Source organism: Trichosurus vulpecula, chromosome 5, assembly GCF_011100635.1.
Source record: "Trichosurus vulpecula isolate mTriVul1 chromosome 5, mTriVul1.pri, whole genome shotgun sequence".
Lineage (NCBI taxonomy): Eukaryota > Metazoa > Chordata > Mammalia > Diprotodontia > Phalangeridae > Trichosurus > Trichosurus vulpecula.
In genome coordinates this window covers 267364085-267382698 of record NC_050577.1, presented here as the reverse complement: position 1 = coordinate 267382698, position 18614 = coordinate 267364085, and the positions used below count along the sequence as shown (strand labels likewise).

Below are 18614 nucleotides of genomic sequence, written 5' to 3'. Positions count from 1 at the left end.
ACCTTGGTTATATTTATCTCTATCTAAAGTGGATACATTGAAATTCCCCATTATTGTGATTTTACTGTCCATTTGCCCTGCAACCTGATTAGCTTTTCCTTTAAATATTCAGAACCTACGCTACTTGGTGCATATAGAAACAAATATGTGGTTATTGGCATATATTACATTAAATATTGATTTGATTCATTATCTATGGTCCCTCTTTTTAATTTTTTTGATTTTTCAAAACTAATTATTGTCACATTGAGTGTTTATTTTCCATTTGGCCGATTCTAATGGTAAGGGCACTGAGTTCTTGAATATGGTTTCCCCCTATAATTTCTATGGCATCATTTCTCCTTGCCATTCTTTCCTCCTTAGATATTTCATTTGGTGTCTCTTGTTTCATCATTTAAAAGTATTCTTTTAAGACCTTGTGGTCCAGAATTGTTGGGTTTTTTTTTAATCTAAGACTCTATTTGGTATTATTGGAATGTAATGTCAATGATAATCATTTTGTCAGTTCTACTTTAATAACCTTTTCTCTGTTACAGGGTAGAATCCTTTAAGAAATTATTGTGATGCTTTTCACATGCACTGTTAAAACCTTAAATTTAACAGATCTCATACAAGAAATGTTTAAGAACAAATGCAGGTCAAAGGGTTGTAGAGCAAAAGTGGGATGTAACAGATGTTTAGTCCAAATGTTTTACTGGGCAAATAAAATGTTAAAAGACATAGGAAATGATCTCCAATTCATTTTGGTAAATTTTCATGAAGGATTTGTGAGAAAATGACAAATGATAAAAAGACATGGAAGGATTGCAAACTCTCCCATATAGAGATACAAAGGATAATCATAGAAGATGAGAGGGCATGGAAGCATCATGATCTGTGGGCACTGTACAATCAGCCCTGGGGCAAGATGGAAACTTTGTAGCAAGGCACTGAGTGTGCTTTTTTGCTGCCTTCTCCTGGGACAGTTTAGCCCGGGGAGGATGGAGTTGACTATGGTGGGTGGGAGAGAGTGCTGTAGACCCCCAGGACACCAGTCTATTGGCTTTGTTGCCAGCTGTCTTTCAGGACTTGGAACCGGGGTGCTGGAGAAGTATGGGGAGGACACATCCTGAAGGGAACTTTATTTGGACTTTTTTCTTTGCTTTGGGACTTTGTTAATTAAAGCGTGCCCATACCTGAGGGTACCAGGGGAAAGACTGCAGTGGCAGTGTGGGGAGAGGGTGTAAAGGCAATCAGTGAATGGGAAGATCTTTCCTGCCCATTTGAATGGGCTTTGGGGTTGGGGCTCTCAGGGTCCTGGGTGGAGTGGCTAGGACTGGAGCCAATGGTAGGTGCCTGAGTTCTGGTCCACGTGATGACATGAAGCCTGTGGTGGGAGGAGCTTGCTGAACAGTTGGAGCAGAACTAAGAGGCAGTTGGTGAGGCAGTTAGTGAGAGCAGTAAAGACCTGAAGGAGAGAGGAAGCAGGCAACTAGCTGGAACACAGGTTGGAGATTGTGCAGAAGTGGTGGAAGTGGCGGCAACAGCAGCAGGTGCTACAAAAAAAGCAGGACTGATCCCCGTGGAGACTGGAGAGTGCTGAGCAGGGGCTTGAGGCCAGTGAGTGGTCTTGTTGCTGGAGGGCCCTGGCATTGTGGGGGGGGGGGGGAAGCACCAGTATGGCTTGGCTTGCTGCCATAATATTTTTCTGTGGCCTCCTGGTCACTATTGTGAGATGGGTACACTGGTTTTGGAAGGTTCTTGCCAGGAAGTTGAATTGAGGACACTGGTCCATGGGTCTGCTACTTTTGAGTTTCAATAAATGCTTTAACTCCTCTGTCTTCTGCTTAGAGAATTCCTTATATCCTATGATTCTGGACCATTCAGGCATATTCATGGTTATCTTTGAAGTCATGAATTCTGCCTTAATGATATAGAAAGACACACCCTCAAAAAGGACTTTACTTGGACACTCTGTATTGACTAAAGAGATTGTAACTTGATGTGACCTAGGGGTGTTTGTGTTGTAAACAAGTATTTTAGGGTATGATCCTGAATGATATGTTCTGTTATACTTTAGTTCCCTGAATGTGATTGCAATGTATAATGAGTCTATTTGTTCCAGGATTCATGGACATTTAGATTTGTAAGGCCAAAGAACCTGGAAGGGGGGTGGATTAGTAATGGTAATCAGAGGAGAATTTTTTTGCTATTTTTCTCTTTTGGGATGCTAGGGCTATCAAGTGCCTTTGAGTCTGGCCTTTGTTTGAATGGGGCAGGTAAAGTAGGATCGTTTTTGGCCTGGAGTGTTTCTCAGAACTAAGACAATAAGGAGTCATTGATTTGTAAATGATGTGGTGCTGATGGTTGAGGAACTGTCCCACACCCTGGTTTCCCACACCCCAAATGCTAGGTTGTATCCAGCCCCCAGGGTCCTGAACAGGGTATATGTGTTGGGAGGTTACATTTCAGTTTTGAGGGTACACTCATTAAAAGAATGTGGGTGACAAGACTCTGGGTAACCTGTTGAAATAGCCCCCCCCAGCTTTGATACCCCAGATGTGGGTGCTTCTTTGGTAACTATGTATTGCTATGGATAGACTTGTTTATGTTATTTGCTCTGTTTAAAATGTATGCTTCTAATTTCTGTTTGTATTTGCCCTGAAGTTCAGGAGGCTAATCTTTTCCCCCTCAACTAAGTGAATGATATATGTATGTTTAATTAAACTAAGATTGTAAACCCCTTAAAGTTGCTTTCCTTAGAAAAGCAGATCAAAGAACCTTTGTTAGCAGCCCTTCTGTGTGTTGATGTTATTGGGTTTATACTCCCAGAGCAGCTGCTAGCAACATTGTTGTTGCAAGGCACTGCTCCCATCCATGAATTAGAGATCCACTAAAGTACTCATATCTCCCCATGGAAATAGCCTTCAGGGAAAGAGCCTGCCTTCAACAGATGATGACATATCTCAGAATCCCATGGGACACAGAGTGATTGGGATTCCTCTGAAATCTGTCCTGCTCCTGGGAATCCCCAACACCTTCTCCCCTGTCTTTGGACTAAGAACCACTCTGATAATAGACACAAGAGTGATAGGATTAAAGGCCTGTTTCACTGTTTAGCACTGCATATAATGCTGTTATGTCATTCTCTGGTCTTTGTGGGTGCCAGCCAAAGTTTATTGCGTAGGAGATTCCTTAGTGCTGCTTAAACCTGAGTCCCTAAGGATTGTTTTGTTTGTGCACTCAGGTCATCCTAAAGCACCTAGAGCAGATTAAGCAGATAAAACAAATGATATTTGTTGTCATTCATGGTAAATTTATAAGGAAATATATTTTATTACCCAGATAGATCAGAATTTCTATTCAAAAACACAAAGAAACAGATTCTGATATTGCCTTTTTGTTACACTAGGCCTGCCTTCTTTTCAGGTACAAAGAGTACAGAGAAATATGACATATTTTTAAAGTAGAATTAAATGTGTGGTAGACTATTCATTTAGAATAAGTAAGGGGAGCAACTGGGCCAAGAATCTTGGACATTCTGAGAAAAGGGGAATAGTCACAGAGCTGCCTGGGGGTGTGATCATCTGGGTTCTAGAAACAAAGTGTGGTCAGAAATGTCCACATACTTAAAATTTTAGGATTAAATTAGAAAGGAACTCAGGGATTATCTCATCCAAAACCTTCATATACAAATAAGGAAACTGAGGCTCATTGAAGAAAAACAAAAAGGTAACAGAGCTGGGACTCAGATTCCAAATCTACTTGTTCTTTCATTAAGCCATGCTGCCTCTTTTCACACACTGTTGCTCAGCATTGAGTCATGCTAGAAACTTTTGTGGCTCCTCTATCCAATGAAGTCAAAGGACTATAAGAAAAGTAAGTATGGGAATTGTCTTCTATGTCATACATTTTCATTTTGGATTTATAAAAATGGATAATCATTTGACTCCACTACAGAGAGAACATAAATATCATAATAACGAGGAGCTAGAAACCCTGGATACCTTCAATGTACCAAAAAGGAGATCCTTACTTTACTGTAGGGGAAGTTGCTTCCACCTGTGTATACTGTGAGATATGCAAGGCTTTTGCAAAAATAAATTAATGTTACCTTTCCTCTCCTGCAAGACAACCATGTATTGGGAGACAACAATGAAGGTAAATCCAGAGCCCAAGACAGTGACCAGGAATGGAATGTATTTGGGGAAGAATCAGGTTTCCCTAATTGTAAAGATAGAGAAACAGCTTCAGAAGAACAGATTTATCAAAAGGATAGTTTATTCCTAATCAAATGAGGGATCCAAAGGGCATAACAGAAGAGAAGGATACATTCCAGGAATAGAGAACAACCAAGGAATAGAGACACAGGAGGCTCCTTGTTCGAAAGGAACAAGTACCATAGTATAGCTGGACTGGAGAATATGCAAGATGGGAGCAAGAAGACTAAAAAGAAATAAGGGGCTGGGTTATAAAGGGCTTTAAAAGCCAAAGAGCTGATTTTATATTTGATCTTTGAGGCAAGAGGGAGCCACTAGAGTTTATTGAATGGGGAAAGGAGAAGGAAATGGAGTGACCTAAGCTTCTGGAAAATCACTTGGTAGTTGAGTGGAGCATAGTTTGGAGTGGGGAAAGACTTGAAGCAGAAAGAACAATCTGAAAGTTATTGCAATGCCCGGGTGTGAGCAAATGAGAGCCCACATCAGGATAATGGTGTGTTAGAGGAGAAATGGAGGCATATGGCAGAGATGTGAATGAGACTTGATAACAGTTGGATACATAGGGTGAGTGCTAGAGAGAAGTCAAGGATGAAACCAAGATTGCAAGCCTGGCTTATTGGGAAAATAGTGATATCTTTGACAGTTTGGGGAAAGCTGTGAAGAAGGGAGGGTTTGGGGGAAAAGATAATGAGTCCTGACCTCAACGAGTTAAATTTAAAATGCCTATAGAACAATCAGTTTGAGATGTCCCAAAGGTAGTAATGTGGACCGAAGGTTATGAGTAAGATTAAGATGCAATATATAGATCTGGAAATCATCTACCTAGAGAGAATACTTGAACCATGGGAAGTGATGTGATCACTAAGGGAGATAATACAGACACAAGTTATTAAATTGGGACCCACAGACCACCAACAGTATTATGGATAGATTTAAGCATCTCTATGAATTTGGACGGGGAAAGTACACTTTTATTTCCTTTGGTTTCCTTTGTAATAATAATCATATGCATTTTATATTATGCATTAAAAATTATTCTTAAAATGGGTTCTAAGATATCCCCAGACTGCCAAAAGGGGGTCCATGACCCTTTGCCACAAAGAAAACTGAGAAAAAAAACACTTTAAATAGCTATTAGGAGTACCAGGATAAATCAGTGTTATTAAAAGCTAGAGAAAAGAGAATATCCAGAAGTATATTGTTGTGCTTCATTTTTGAAGAGGACCAAAATAGCATCACTATGTTAGAGTGACGTTACAATGTGTTCAAATGTGGCCGATCAGACCAATAGGAATTCAGAATGCTCTACCACAGGTCAAGCCCAAATAATCCATGCAAACATTTGGGGTGTATTCTCTAAATTTGTGCATCTTGCATTTCTTTTGAACTACTTCAATTCTGCTTTGCTCATAGAGCACAGCACCTTCTCTGATGAGGGCACACCATGCTGAGCAGTCCTGTGCCAGTGTCTCCCATGTCACGCAATTAATTCCAGAGTGGAATCATCTTTGCAGAAGCTTTTATACATTTTTTGTGCTTTGACCATCAAGCCAGGGTGGAGCAAGCAGACAATTTTTAGGGTATCTTTTCTAGCCCCTTCCTCACACCAGGAGGTAACCAGTGAGATCCTTTAAAGGCTGCTCAGACACCCAGGGAGCTGCCAAACCACACTGCTGCTTCCAGTGAGAAGACAGTCTTATGGCCTGGGCCACCTGTGTGCATGGTTGTGTCTACAGTTCCTTCTTATCTACACCTCCTGTTTCCACTTGCCTATCACCACAGGACTTTGAGATAGGTAGAAATGGAAAAATGGTATGGGTAATGTCTTTTGATTTGTGCGTAAATTGGATATAAGTGAGGCAGAGTTGCATGAAGTCATTGGCCTCACTCTCTCTTCCAGAGTGGCAGGACAGAGTCAAGATGGCTGGTGCTGGCTCAAGATGCAGTGGATTATCTTGCTGTCTTTGACGTCTAACCAAGCTCTAAGCGCACCACAGCACCTGCTTCAGCTGCCTTTATGGCCATTGTAACAAATTTTTCTCATGTGCCCACTCTACCAGAGGAAGTTTTCACATGCTTGAGGTAGACACTCTCTAATTCATTAATGTGTTTGAGGCCTGACAGTTACCCTCAATCCGGTTTAGCCTGTCTGCTGAAATGGTTTACCAGGATGTGGTCTCCATGCATGCTACAGCTTCTTGGAGTCACAGGTGAGAATTAGGTGGATCAGGTGGACACCAAAGGTGGAAAGCAGCCCTGAAAAGGGCTCAGCAGCTCTCACACCAAAAGTCTTCCCTGAACACACCCTACACTCCATCCAGAAGGAAAATGTGATTGACAATGTCAAAGGCTACAGATAGGTTGAAAAGGATTGGGATTAAGAAAAGATGATTAGATTTGGCAATTAAAAGATCGCTGTTCACTTCAGAGAAAGCAGATTCAGGTGAATGTTTGCTTAGAAACCAGATTGCAAAAAGAGTTAAATGAGGGAGGAGGCAATAGGAGGACGGAGTATAGTTGGCTTTTTCAAAGAATTGAGAGATTAAGAATCTAGAGAGAAGAAATAGAAGATGGTATCCAGTGGGGGTGATCAGATAAAGTGAGGGCTTCTAAAGGATGGAAGAGACATGGTTATGTTTGTTGCCAATAGGGAAGGAGCCAGGATAGAGGGAAGATGACACAGGGAGTAATGTGCTAGAAAAGATGAGAAGAAATAGAGGGTACATATGGAGGTACTGACCTTGGTAAAGGGAAAGGTAACCTCTTCATATAATGAAGGAGTGAACATATTACAGGAGGAGAGAAGAGGGAGCTCTTGGAAGAGAAGGGTTGATTCTGCATGGTTTTGAAAGAAAAGCAGTTTAGTCACAACAGGAGTGATGGCTTGCTGAAGAATTGAGAGACAGAAAGATTGGAGGTTATGATGCAGACACAGAATGGGGTTAGGGGGTCATAAGATATAGAGAAAATGAATGAGTATGAACAGATAAAGGAATTCTAGAGTTTATAAACATGGAAGTAGAATACTTAAGAGTGATGACAAGATCAAAGGTATGATCATCACTGGGTGTGGTTAAGATGGAGTAGAGGAGTAAATAATCAAAATTACATAGATTGAGGGACTAAGAGGGTACGGCATTTGATGTGTTGTGTAACATCAATATGTGTGTTGAAATCCCCATCTAAGCCATGTATTTAATTCATTGCAGCAGGAAGGTGTATGCTCTGGGGATCAACTGAACATGACCACCATTATCTAGATTGGGTGATATATTTAATAGCATGAACCTCAAAGGAGAAGTTGCTAGGTGGTAGTGGTAAAGGGAGAGACTGAAAATGGTGATTGAGAGAAAGGAGTATTTCAAATCTCCCACCAGGAGTCTAGGAGTTTCCTGGTGAGGAAATTCTATCAATAGAGATCAGGGGTGTGCCTGAAAGTACAACTGACACTGGACAGTGTAGCAAGCAAGCTAAGAAGTTTTATCCAAAAAGAGCCAGGTCTCATTGAGGTCAGAAAATAGTGAGCAAGAAAAAGACTCAATTTGAAAGGAAATGTGCCATATGGAGCAGATAGTACAGCAGAATGGGGCAGGTAGATCCTGAGTAGGGCATTGGGCATGAGGGGAGTAGAGTTGAGGTGGGTTGAGGGGTAATTGAGGTAGGACTTTTTTACAATTTTCTTTTTTAGAATGCTAAAGTAACCAAGTGCCTTTTATTAAGTCTTGCTAGGTGCTAGGCCCCAGGCCCACACTCTTTTGCTGATTAGATGTGAAGCCTTCAGGTCCTAAGAAGGGTATATAAACTCAGAGGTTAGCATTTTGTTTGGGGTTCTCATGCACTGGAAGAGTGTTGTGTGATTTCACCAGTATAGACTCTGGGTAGCCGTTGTTAAGGAACCCCCCCAGCTTGAAAACCCAGATATTGGTGTTTCCCTGGTAACTATGTACTGAGATGTTGGACATAAAGCTAGAAGGCTGTCTACTGGTTTGTGTTATTTGATCTGTTGATATTTTCTGTTTGTAATTTTTGTTTGCATTTGCTCTGAAACTCAGGGTGCTGGCTTTTCCCCCTGAACTAAGTGAATGATATGTGTATGTTTGATTAAAGTGAGATTGTTAACCTCTTAAAGTTGCTTTCCTTAGAAAAGCAGCTCAAAGATCCTGTGCTAGTAGCCCTTCTGTGTGCTGATGTTATTGGTCTTACACAGCCACAGTAGCTGCTAGCAACATTGTTGTTACAGGGAATGGGAAGTTGAGGACTGAGTTTGTGCATTGGTAGTCAGAATCACTGTGATGGAGAAAGTGTGAGGAAGTGGGAATATGCTGTTATTATAGTACACAATTAAAACGTGAAATCATGCAGAACATATATTAGATCAGCCATGCTGCAAAAAATGGCAAGAAAAATAAAATGAAAAAATTATACTTCAATCTTCAGTCAGAGTTCATCAATTCTTTCCTTTGTGGTAGGTAGCATTTTTCATCTCAAAAGTCCTTTGGAATTGTCTTTGATCATGGTTTTGATTAGAGTAGCTAAGTCTGTCACAGTTGATCATTACAATATTGCTGTTATTATGTACAATATCCTCCTGGTTCTGCTCACTTCAATTTTCATTAGTTGATATGCTTTCCCAGCTTTTTCTGAAACCTTTTTCTGAATTCTCCTCATTATTTCTTATAGCACAATAGTATTCTATCACAATCATATGTCACAACTTGTTCGGCCATTCCTCAATTGATGGTTTTCCAAGTCTTTGCTACCATAAAAAGAGCTTCCATAAAATTTTTGTACATGTAAGTCCTTTGCCTTTTTCTTTAATTTCTTTGGGAAAGAGACCTGGTACCAGTATGAACAGGTTTTTTTTTTAATTGTTATTTTGGTTTTGGAGACAGGAAGGCAGGGCAATTGGGGTTAAGTGAATTGCCCAAGGTCACAAAGCTAGTAAGTGTGCCTATTGTCTGAGGCCAGATTTGAACTCAGGTTCTCCTGACTCCAGGGCCAGAGCTCTACTCACTACACAACCTATCTGCCCCTGGTATAAATAGTTTTAACACCCACTGGGTATAGTTCCAAATTGTTCTCCAGAATGGTTGGGCCAGTTCATAGCTTCACCAACAGTACATTAGTGGCCCAGTTTTCCCACATTGCCTCCAACATTTGTCATTTTCCTTTCTGTCATATTAGCCAATCTGAGAGGCATAAGATGGTACTTCAGAGCTATTTTAATTTGCATTTCTCTAATCGATAGTGATTTAGAACATTTTTTCACTACAAATAGCTTTGATTTCTTCTTCTGAAAACTTTATATCCTTTGACCATTTATCAATTAAGGAATGTCTCTTTTTTAAAAACTTTGACTCAGTTACCTATATATTTGAGAAATGAGACCTTTATCAGAAAAACTTGCTGTAAAAAATTTCCCCAATTTTCTACTTTCCTTCTAATCTTGGCTGCATCAGTTTTATTTTTGTAAAAGCTTTTTCATTTTATATAATCAAAATTATCCAAGTTATTTCCCATGATCATTTCTATCTATATTTTGGTCACATGTTCTTTCCTTAACCATAGATCTGAGAAGCAAAATTTTCCATGTTCCCATAATTTGCTCATAATGTCACCATTTATGTCTAAATAATGTACCCATTTTGAGCTTGTCTTGGTAAGTAGTATGAGATTTTGGTCTAGTTTTTGCTAAACTGCTTTTCAGTCTTCCCAGCAATTTTTGTCAAATATTGAGTTCTTAGCCAAAATTTTGGATTTTTGATTTTATTAAATATTAAATTGCCATGGTCATTTATTACTGTATATTATGTATATAATCAATTCCACTGTTCCACCACTCTATTTATAAGCTAGTACCAGATTGTTTTGATGATTATCACTTGATAATATACTTTGAAATCTGATATTGCTAGGCTGCCTTCCTTCATATTTTTTTTATTTACTCCCCTTGATATTCTTGACCTTTCATTCTTCCAGATTAATTTCATGATTTTTTCTAGCTCTATAAAATAATTCTTTGGAAGTTTCATTCATATGGCACTGATTAAATAACTTAATTTAGGTAGACTTGTCATTTTAATTATATTGGATTGATCTACACATGAACAATTTCTATTTCTCCAGTTGTTTAGATCTCTATTTGTGTGAAGTGTTTCCTAATTGTGTTAATATAGTTCCTGGATTTGTCTTCATAGGTAGACTTCCAATCATTTTATATTGTCTGCAGTTATTTTAAATGGATTTTTTCTCACTATCTCTTCCTGCTGGACTTTGTTTGGAATACACAGAAATACTGATGATTTATGTGAGTTTATTATATATGCTACAATTTCTCCAAAGTTGTTCATTGTTTCAACTAATTTTAGGGAAAGCTTCTATTTTATCCCTTTTACGAATAACATTTGATGATGGTTTTAGCTATGTACTCATATTATATTAATGAGAGTTCCTTTTATTCATAAGTCTTCTAGTGTTTTAAGTAGGGATGGGTATTGTATTTTATCATAAGCTGATATATTCATGTGATTGTTTTTATTTTTTGTTATTGATCTGGTCAATTATCCTAATAGGTTTCCTAATATTAAACCAGCCCTGCATTACTGGTCTAAATTCCACCTGGTCATAATATATGATCTTTCTGATAAATTACTGTAATCTCTTTGCTAGTATTTTATTTAACATTTTTGCATCAATATTCCTTAGGGAAATTGGTCTATAGTTTTCTTTATGTTTTTGCTTTTCATGATGTAGGCATCAGATCCATCTTTGTGTCATAGAAGGAATTCATCAGTACTCCTTCTTTGCCTATTTTTCTAAAGAGTTTATATAGTATTAGAATTAATTGGGAAATCCTTCTGCTCCTGGGGATACTTTCTTGGGTAGCCCATTTATTATTGGTTCAATTTATTTTTCTGAGAAAGGATTATTTAAAGATTCAGTGGTTAGATTTTGAATGAAAATTAGTAAGAAGATTTTTAAGGGGATTGAAATGCAAATGGTATTAGCTATACAGAGATATGGAATAAATGGATTTTGATAGAAAGTCTAGACAAGAATGAGACAGAACATGGTTAAAAAATAATAATGATCTTCAAAAAAAAACACAGCTTACTCTCCCAATTTATAGCTGAGAGACACTCAAGTCAACACATCAGTGATTTTTTTATCAAGTAAAATAAAGGTCTACCAAAAACTTGCCTGTCTTTTCCCTCTGATTCACAAGGTTAATTCATTTTGTCATCCTCCTCCTCAAATCTAATCTCCCTCTCTTCTTTTACAGACAGGTCAGCAGGAGCCAGGGATGAGAAACCATACAGGGATAACATTATTTATCCTTCGGGGACTAACAGATGATCCACAGCTAAAGGTTCTCATTTTCATCTTTCTCTTTTTCACATACGTTTTGACTGTAATTGGGAACCTGATTATCATCACCCTCACCTTGATGGATGCACAACTTAAAACACCCATGTATTTCTTCCTCCGAAACTTTTCCTTTTTAGAAGTTGCATTTACAACTGCCTATATTCCCAGATATCTCTACAGCTTGTCAACTGGGGACAATACCATTACCTATAATGCTTGCTTTGCCCAAATATTTTTTGTCATCCTTCTTGGGGCAACAGAATTTTTTCTTCTGGCTACTATGTCCTACGATCGCTATGTGGCCATCTGCAAACCTCTGCACTACACAACCATCATGAATAGCAAAGTCTGCAACCAGCTCCTCCTGAGTTCCTGGCTGGCTGGACTGATGATCATCCTCCCACCACTTAGTCTGGGCCTCCAGATGGAATTCTGTAACTCCAATGTTGTTGATCATTTTGGCTGTGATGCATTTCCCATGTTAAAGATTGCGTGTTCAGACATACAATTCATAGAAAAGATGGTTATGATCTTTGCTGTGTTGACTCTCATTGTCACCTTATTCTTAGTGTTTCTGTCCTATGCACACATTGTCAAGACAGTTCTCAGATTCCCCTCAGCTCAGCAAAGGAAAAAGGCCTTTTCTACTTGTTCCTCCCACATAATTGTTGTCTCCATCACCTATGGCAGCTGCATCTTCATCTATATCAAACCATCTGCAAAAGAAGGAGTGGCTTTCAATAAGGTGGTATCAGTGCTCACAACTTCAGTTGCCCCTGTTATGAACCCCTTAATTTATGCCCTAAGAAACAAGCAAGTGATACAAGCTTTTAAAGATTCAGCCAAAAAGATTTTCTTCCTCTCAAAGCAATAAAAAACTAAAGCCAATGATAACAGAAAATCTGAATAACTTTTACCTGTTCCATTACCCTTTTTGATCCCCCTTGCTAACCCATCCTTTATCCACAGTCCAGTCACTCTAACCTTCTGTGGGATTCTTCTATGAGACAGTCAGGGAATAATTAGTTCTACTAATTTAAAGAGACCTTAGATGTTACCTAGTCCAATAAAGTCCATTCTTATCACTGATACCCAAACCTGTTGCCTATATTGCTTACCTCTCTTTATTCTTCTTCCTTGTCTATTGTCTTTATATAGGCTCTTTATTCCTACTGTCTGATCATATCTGATGAATTTCCTGTCTAGGAAGGATAACAACTTGATTTTCTAAATCCCTAGATCACTAACAAAGTAGAAATAAGCTTCCTCTCTTCACATCTTTTATAACGCTGAAGTTGTAGCTCTCCTGTGCATTTAAGCACGTATTTGTTGTAGTTTGTATTAAAAATTATTTATATACCTGTGTTTTCCTCCAAAATGGATAGGAAACTAATGGGCATAGGAACTAGGTATTATTCATCTTCAACATAATACTTTGTACTTAATAAAGCTTTGCACATGTAATCCATGTTGTTGAATTTCATTGGTTAATGAGAGGAAAGATGTATAATTTAAGGACTGTCAGCAACAGGTAGGAACACAGGATGTTCAGAACCTAGTACAGATTAAATTAAAATAGTAGCACACAGGTGCTGATTCTGGAAAAACAAATCAGTGAGCTCTGCTCAGTAAGAGAAATTAAATAACTACTGGTGTTCAACCAGTGCTTCAGGAGAATAAAACAAAATTCTGATTTAAAGAAATAAAATAAAGGAATGGATATTTAATACAAAAGTATTATATTGACGAAAACACAAACTAGGTATTATAATTTGATGTATAAGTGAAGTAAATTCACCAATGAAATGAAAGATAATGAGAAAAAGTGTAAGAAAACAAAATCTAGCAATTTGCTGCATGTAAGAAGCAAAATATAATAATAATAATAATAATGAAAATGAGGAACTGGAAAAAAATTTTCTGAAGATAATGCAATTCCAAATTTTCTGCAGTTACGTGGATGATTTCAGACTAGATGACAATAAATATTCACAAGGTCAAGATCATAAATAGGAAAACTGCATTATGTTTTTAGGCATCATGAAGAATTTTATTACTAAGTGACATTATCATAAATGGAAATTAAATGAATGGAAAAAAGATTTAGATTGTAAGACAGTAATTGTAGACTTTAATATTTTTCTTTGAAAGCCAAATAAATCTAATTAAAAGAAAATGAGAAAGAAAACAGAACTGAATTAAAAAAATCTTGAAAGACATGTTATTTTCTGAATAGGAATATTAAAGATGATATCTATTACTCAGTACCATTTTAAAAATTGATCAGGTAAAGAAATTATTCATGTGCAAAGCCAAAAATAATAAATATTTACAATGTATACCAAAATACAATAAAATATTAAATTTAAGGAATGTAAAAAATAAATATCTAGTAATGTCCTAAACAAGCAAAACTCATTATGCTTTTTAAAAATTAGAGAAAGAAAACAAACCCAAAATTTGTGGGTGTTCCTAAACTGGGTCTCTGAAGAAAATTCAATTCACCATTCCATCAATCAGGAAGCATATCTTGAATTCAACAGCCAATTCTTAAGCAACTACAAGGTGCCACACACTTCAAGAGATTTAGGGAATGCAAAAACAAAAATGAAACAGTACCTGTTATCTTGAAGATGCTTACATTCTACATGGGGAAACAACATATACACCTAAAAGCAAAGATAATGTAATTATGGGGAAGGGGTAGGTAGGTGGCAGAGTGGATAGAGCACTGGGCTTGGAATCAGGAAGATTCATCTTCCTGAGTTCAAATCCATTCTCAGACATTTACTAGCTATGTGACTCTGGGCAAGTCACTTTACCCTCTCTCCTTTAGTTACTGCCCTGTGAAATGAGCTAGAGAAAGAAATGGCAACCCACTCCAGTATCTTTACCAAGAAAGGCCAAAATGGAGTCATATAGAGTCTAAAATGACTCACCAAAAACAATTATGGAGAGAGAGCACTAACAACTAAGGGAATCAAAGGAGGTCTTTTGCAGAGTGGTGGCACCATAGCTGAAGATGACATGATAGCTGAATGGAGGATGAGGGGCCAACAGTCAGAGGAGAAGAGGAAGAGTAATCTAGGCACAGATGTCACTTTTGTGCCAAGGTATCAGGTTGGAAGATAGAATGGCAAATATAGGGTACAGGTAGCCGTCTGGTTTGGTTGGAACATCGAGTAAGCGAAGATGAATCATGTATAATCACATTAGAAAAATAGACTGCAGCCAGAATATGAAGGACTTTACATGCTAAAAAGAGAAATGTGTTGTTTACCTTAACAATAATAAAGAGACACAATTTTCTCCATCAAGACTGACATGATCAAACATGGAGAATATTTGTTTAAAAGTTATGTGGATAGTGAATTGGAGAGGGAGGGGAGAGGTTGCACACATGAAGAACAGCTAAATTAGGTGGCTATTTAAATAGACCAGATGAGAGGTATTTAGGACCCAAATGAGGGTAATTGTGGTGTGAGTAGATAGACAGATGAAGGGGAAAGATGTTATGGAGACAAAAACTTACAACACTTGGCAACTGATTGGATATGGGGGAATGACTGAAAAAGGTGAGTTGAAAATGCTCTTTGGTTAAACCCCCTGTTTGGTTTTTAAAACTCTTCATTTTAACCTTCCTAATTTTCCATTCTTCTTACCCCTTATCCCCCTCCATTGACTCTGGGATCCAGTGACATTGGCTTCGGTGATGTTTCTCCGACAAAGTATTCCATTTCCCAAATGCATTTTCACTGACTGTGATCTATTTGAGAGCATGGATTTTTTCCCTTTCCTGGTATAACCAGAACTTATCATAGTGCCTGGCACATAGTAGGCCCTTAATAAGTCAAATTGACTTGAAAATCCTTGACTAGGCACCAAGCACTCTACTTAGTACTGAGGATTAAAAAAAAAAAAAAGCAGAAAATGATCCTTACCCTCAGGCTCTAATTCTTATTCTAATGAGACAATATGTAAATAGATGGGCGCATATCAGATATATGCAGAGTAGACTAGAGATAGCTTAAGAGAGGAAGGCTCCAGCATCTGAAGGGACTACAAAAGTCTTCCTGAAAAACATTGAATTTGAGGAATCTTGAAGGAAGAGGCAGAGCTAATTTAGGAAAACACTCCAGGCATAAGAGATAATTTGATTAGTTCTATTGAAAAGGTCTTCAAAACCAGCCTGGCCTCAGACACTTGACACATGTACTAGCTGTGTGACCTTGGGCAAGTCACTTAATCCCAATTGCCCTGCCCAAAAAAAAAAAAAACCCAGCATAATAAATTGTAAGAGTTTGTTCCTCACTATTTGTAACCTTCTTTGAGGAGTCACAAGACGAGCCATCTCAAATGAAAAAAAAAAAAAAAGAAAAACCTAATGTCTTTCCTAGATATGACTTTCTGGTAAACTCCATCTGAACAGAAATAGTTGGACGTTTAGAAGAGAAAATGCCCCAGATTTTTAGAAGTAGCTGGTGGTTCAGTGGAAAGAGTGCTGGGACTGGAGTTAGGAAGAAATGAGTTGAAATCCAGCATCAGACAATTACTAGCTATGTGACCTCAGGAAAGTTATTGGACCTCTCTCAGCCTGATTTTCTTCAACTTCAAAATGGGGCTAACAGCATTTAGCAAGCTTGTTGTGAGGCGCCAGCGAGATAACTTTGTAAAGCTAAGAAGCTATATAAATGTCTGTTCCCTTCTCCTTCCCCTTTTTAATCCTGAGATACAGATATATTCCATTCGGTTTGCCTTTTGGATTTGTTTTGGTTTTGTTTTCCATTTTTCAGCATTTTGATGGTTCTAACTAGGGTCATGAGCCAATAAGAGGGGGAGAGAAAGAGAAAGAGATGTCCTGGTCCTTTATTTCCTCCCTTCAAGACGAGATTTGGATACGATGATGTCTAAGGTTCCTTTTAGCTCTATGATTCCACAACTCCTAATTTCTTCTCTTCGAAGTTGAAGTTTTTTTTTAAAGCAATTAGCAGAGTTCTACTTATGTCCTCATGATTAATAGGAAGATATCAGATATCTTTGGCTTCTTGGAAGTTGGGGAGTTCCAAAAATACTGATAATAGCTCACATATTTTCCTCTACCCCTCCCAGACAGTGACACCAACTTACAAATAGTTTATTTAAAGATGAGAAAGAGAAAGGAGAAAAAATAGCACAATGAATCAGTATGTCAAAAAAAAAGTCTGAAAATAAGTGCAATGTAAAACATTTGTGGATCTCTCACCTCTACAACTGGGTTAGGTCTTCTCATATTTCTGGTTGATAATATTGAAACATTCATTTTCTGTGGTTGTTATGTTGTTACAATTGTGTTGTATATTGTGGTTGTTATATTGTTGGTTGTATCATGTTATATTGTTGTTTATATTGTAGTTGTTATATTGTTGTACTTATTATGCATGTTTTCTGGTCTCTACTTATTTCCCTCTGCATCAGTTCATGTAGATCTGTCCATGATTCCCTGTATTGTTCACATTCATCATTTCTTACAGCACAGTTATGTTCCATTGCATCCATGTACCACAATTTGTTTAACCATTCCCCAGTAGATGGATACTTACTTTGTTTCCAATTCTTTGCTATCACAAAGAGTGCTGCTATAAATATTTTGTTGTATATGAGGACTATCTCCTTTCAAATAAGTCCTTGTGATATGTCAAAGGGTAAAGACGTTTTAATCATTTTCTTTGCATAATTCCACAATTGCTTTCCAAAATAGCCGTATTGATTCCCAGTGCCAACAAGAATATACCAGTGTATACATCTTTGCACAATTTCTCCTACATTGACAATTGCCATCTTTTGTCATCTTTGCTAATTTGCAGAGTGTGAAATAAAATCTTGGGGTTAATTTGATTTGCATTTCTCTTAGTATTAGTGTTCTGGAGCATTCTTTCATGTTATTGTTAATATGTTACCATTCCTTTAAGATCTGTTTGCTCATATCTTTTGACAAATTAAATATTGGGAAACAGTTTTAATATATAAATGTTGAGGTAGATGTACACACACATACATACATATATATACATATACATATCTATGTAGACTGATGAGTATGTCAATTACTTATGTATCTTGGAAACCATATTCTTATCAGAGAAATTTGGATCTTTTGTAAAGTTAATGTAGACTAGACAAAATACCTAGTTTTCTATCTTGTCGGTCATGTAACCTGAAAGAATTGTGGCTTCTTAGATTTCAAAGTGGAAGAAATATTACAAGACATTCAGTCCACCCACCTCCATTTTGCAGGTGGTTAAGGCCCTCCAGAAGAAAGAAATGACACATGCAGAGAAGTGGTAGCCACGGAGGGATATTTTGTTGTAGAAAGTCAAAGGGGTGGAGAGGGGAGCTCTAAGGATATATATGGACATAATTTTTCCTGTGGAAATGGCAGAATTGGCTTGATTATAGTTCCAGAGTTAGAAAGAAGCAGTGCACTGCAGTAGAAAAGAAAATTTGCTTTGGAATCAAAGGCCTTGGTTGAAATCCCACCTCTATCCTTTACTACCTTGGGTGATCTTGGGGAAGTCAATTGACATTCTTATTCTGCTTCCTTACCTATAAAATGAGGATTAAAGATTATATGACATCTAAGGTCCCTTACTCTTCTCAATCTATGACCCTGTGATTTGCAAGGGCCCCAGAGATAGTAAATTTCTAAAGAATTTGAATCCAGGATTTCCTGACTCCAAGTCCAGCCTTTTATCTATCACATCAATCTGTCTGAGAGTGGGGTTCAACTTGAGCCAGTGGATGAGATGAGTAGCTACACTGGGCAGCAGGACCTAGAGGAGAAGGGAGTGAGAAACCAGAAAGCAACATAAATTCTAACAAATGGGAGAAGTGGAGGTGGTTATCAGAAAGGGAGAGGGGAGGTAATGCTTGCATGACAAAAATGAGTTAGGATAACGTTAAACTTTGCTGACTATAGTAAAGGATAATAAGCAAGAAAAATGACAAAGAGTTGTAGAACAATGGAGAACTTTTCCTTTACCCTTTGGCATTCTTGAGCTCCACAGTCTC

General features: G+C 37.8%; 1 protein-coding gene across 1 annotated transcript; it reads left to right on the top strand.

Moving 5' to 3' along the window:
• Positions 1 to 11493: 11493 nt before the first annotated feature.
• Positions 11494 to 12441, top strand: LOC118850741 (olfactory receptor 6C2-like). The gene has a single exon (XM_036760361.1). The coding sequence runs from the start codon at positions 11503 to 11505 to the stop codon at positions 12439 to 12441; it is 939 nt and encodes a 312-aa protein (XP_036616256.1). The 5' UTR covers positions 11494 to 11502.
• The last annotated feature ends 6173 nt before the right edge of the window (positions 12442 to 18614 follow it).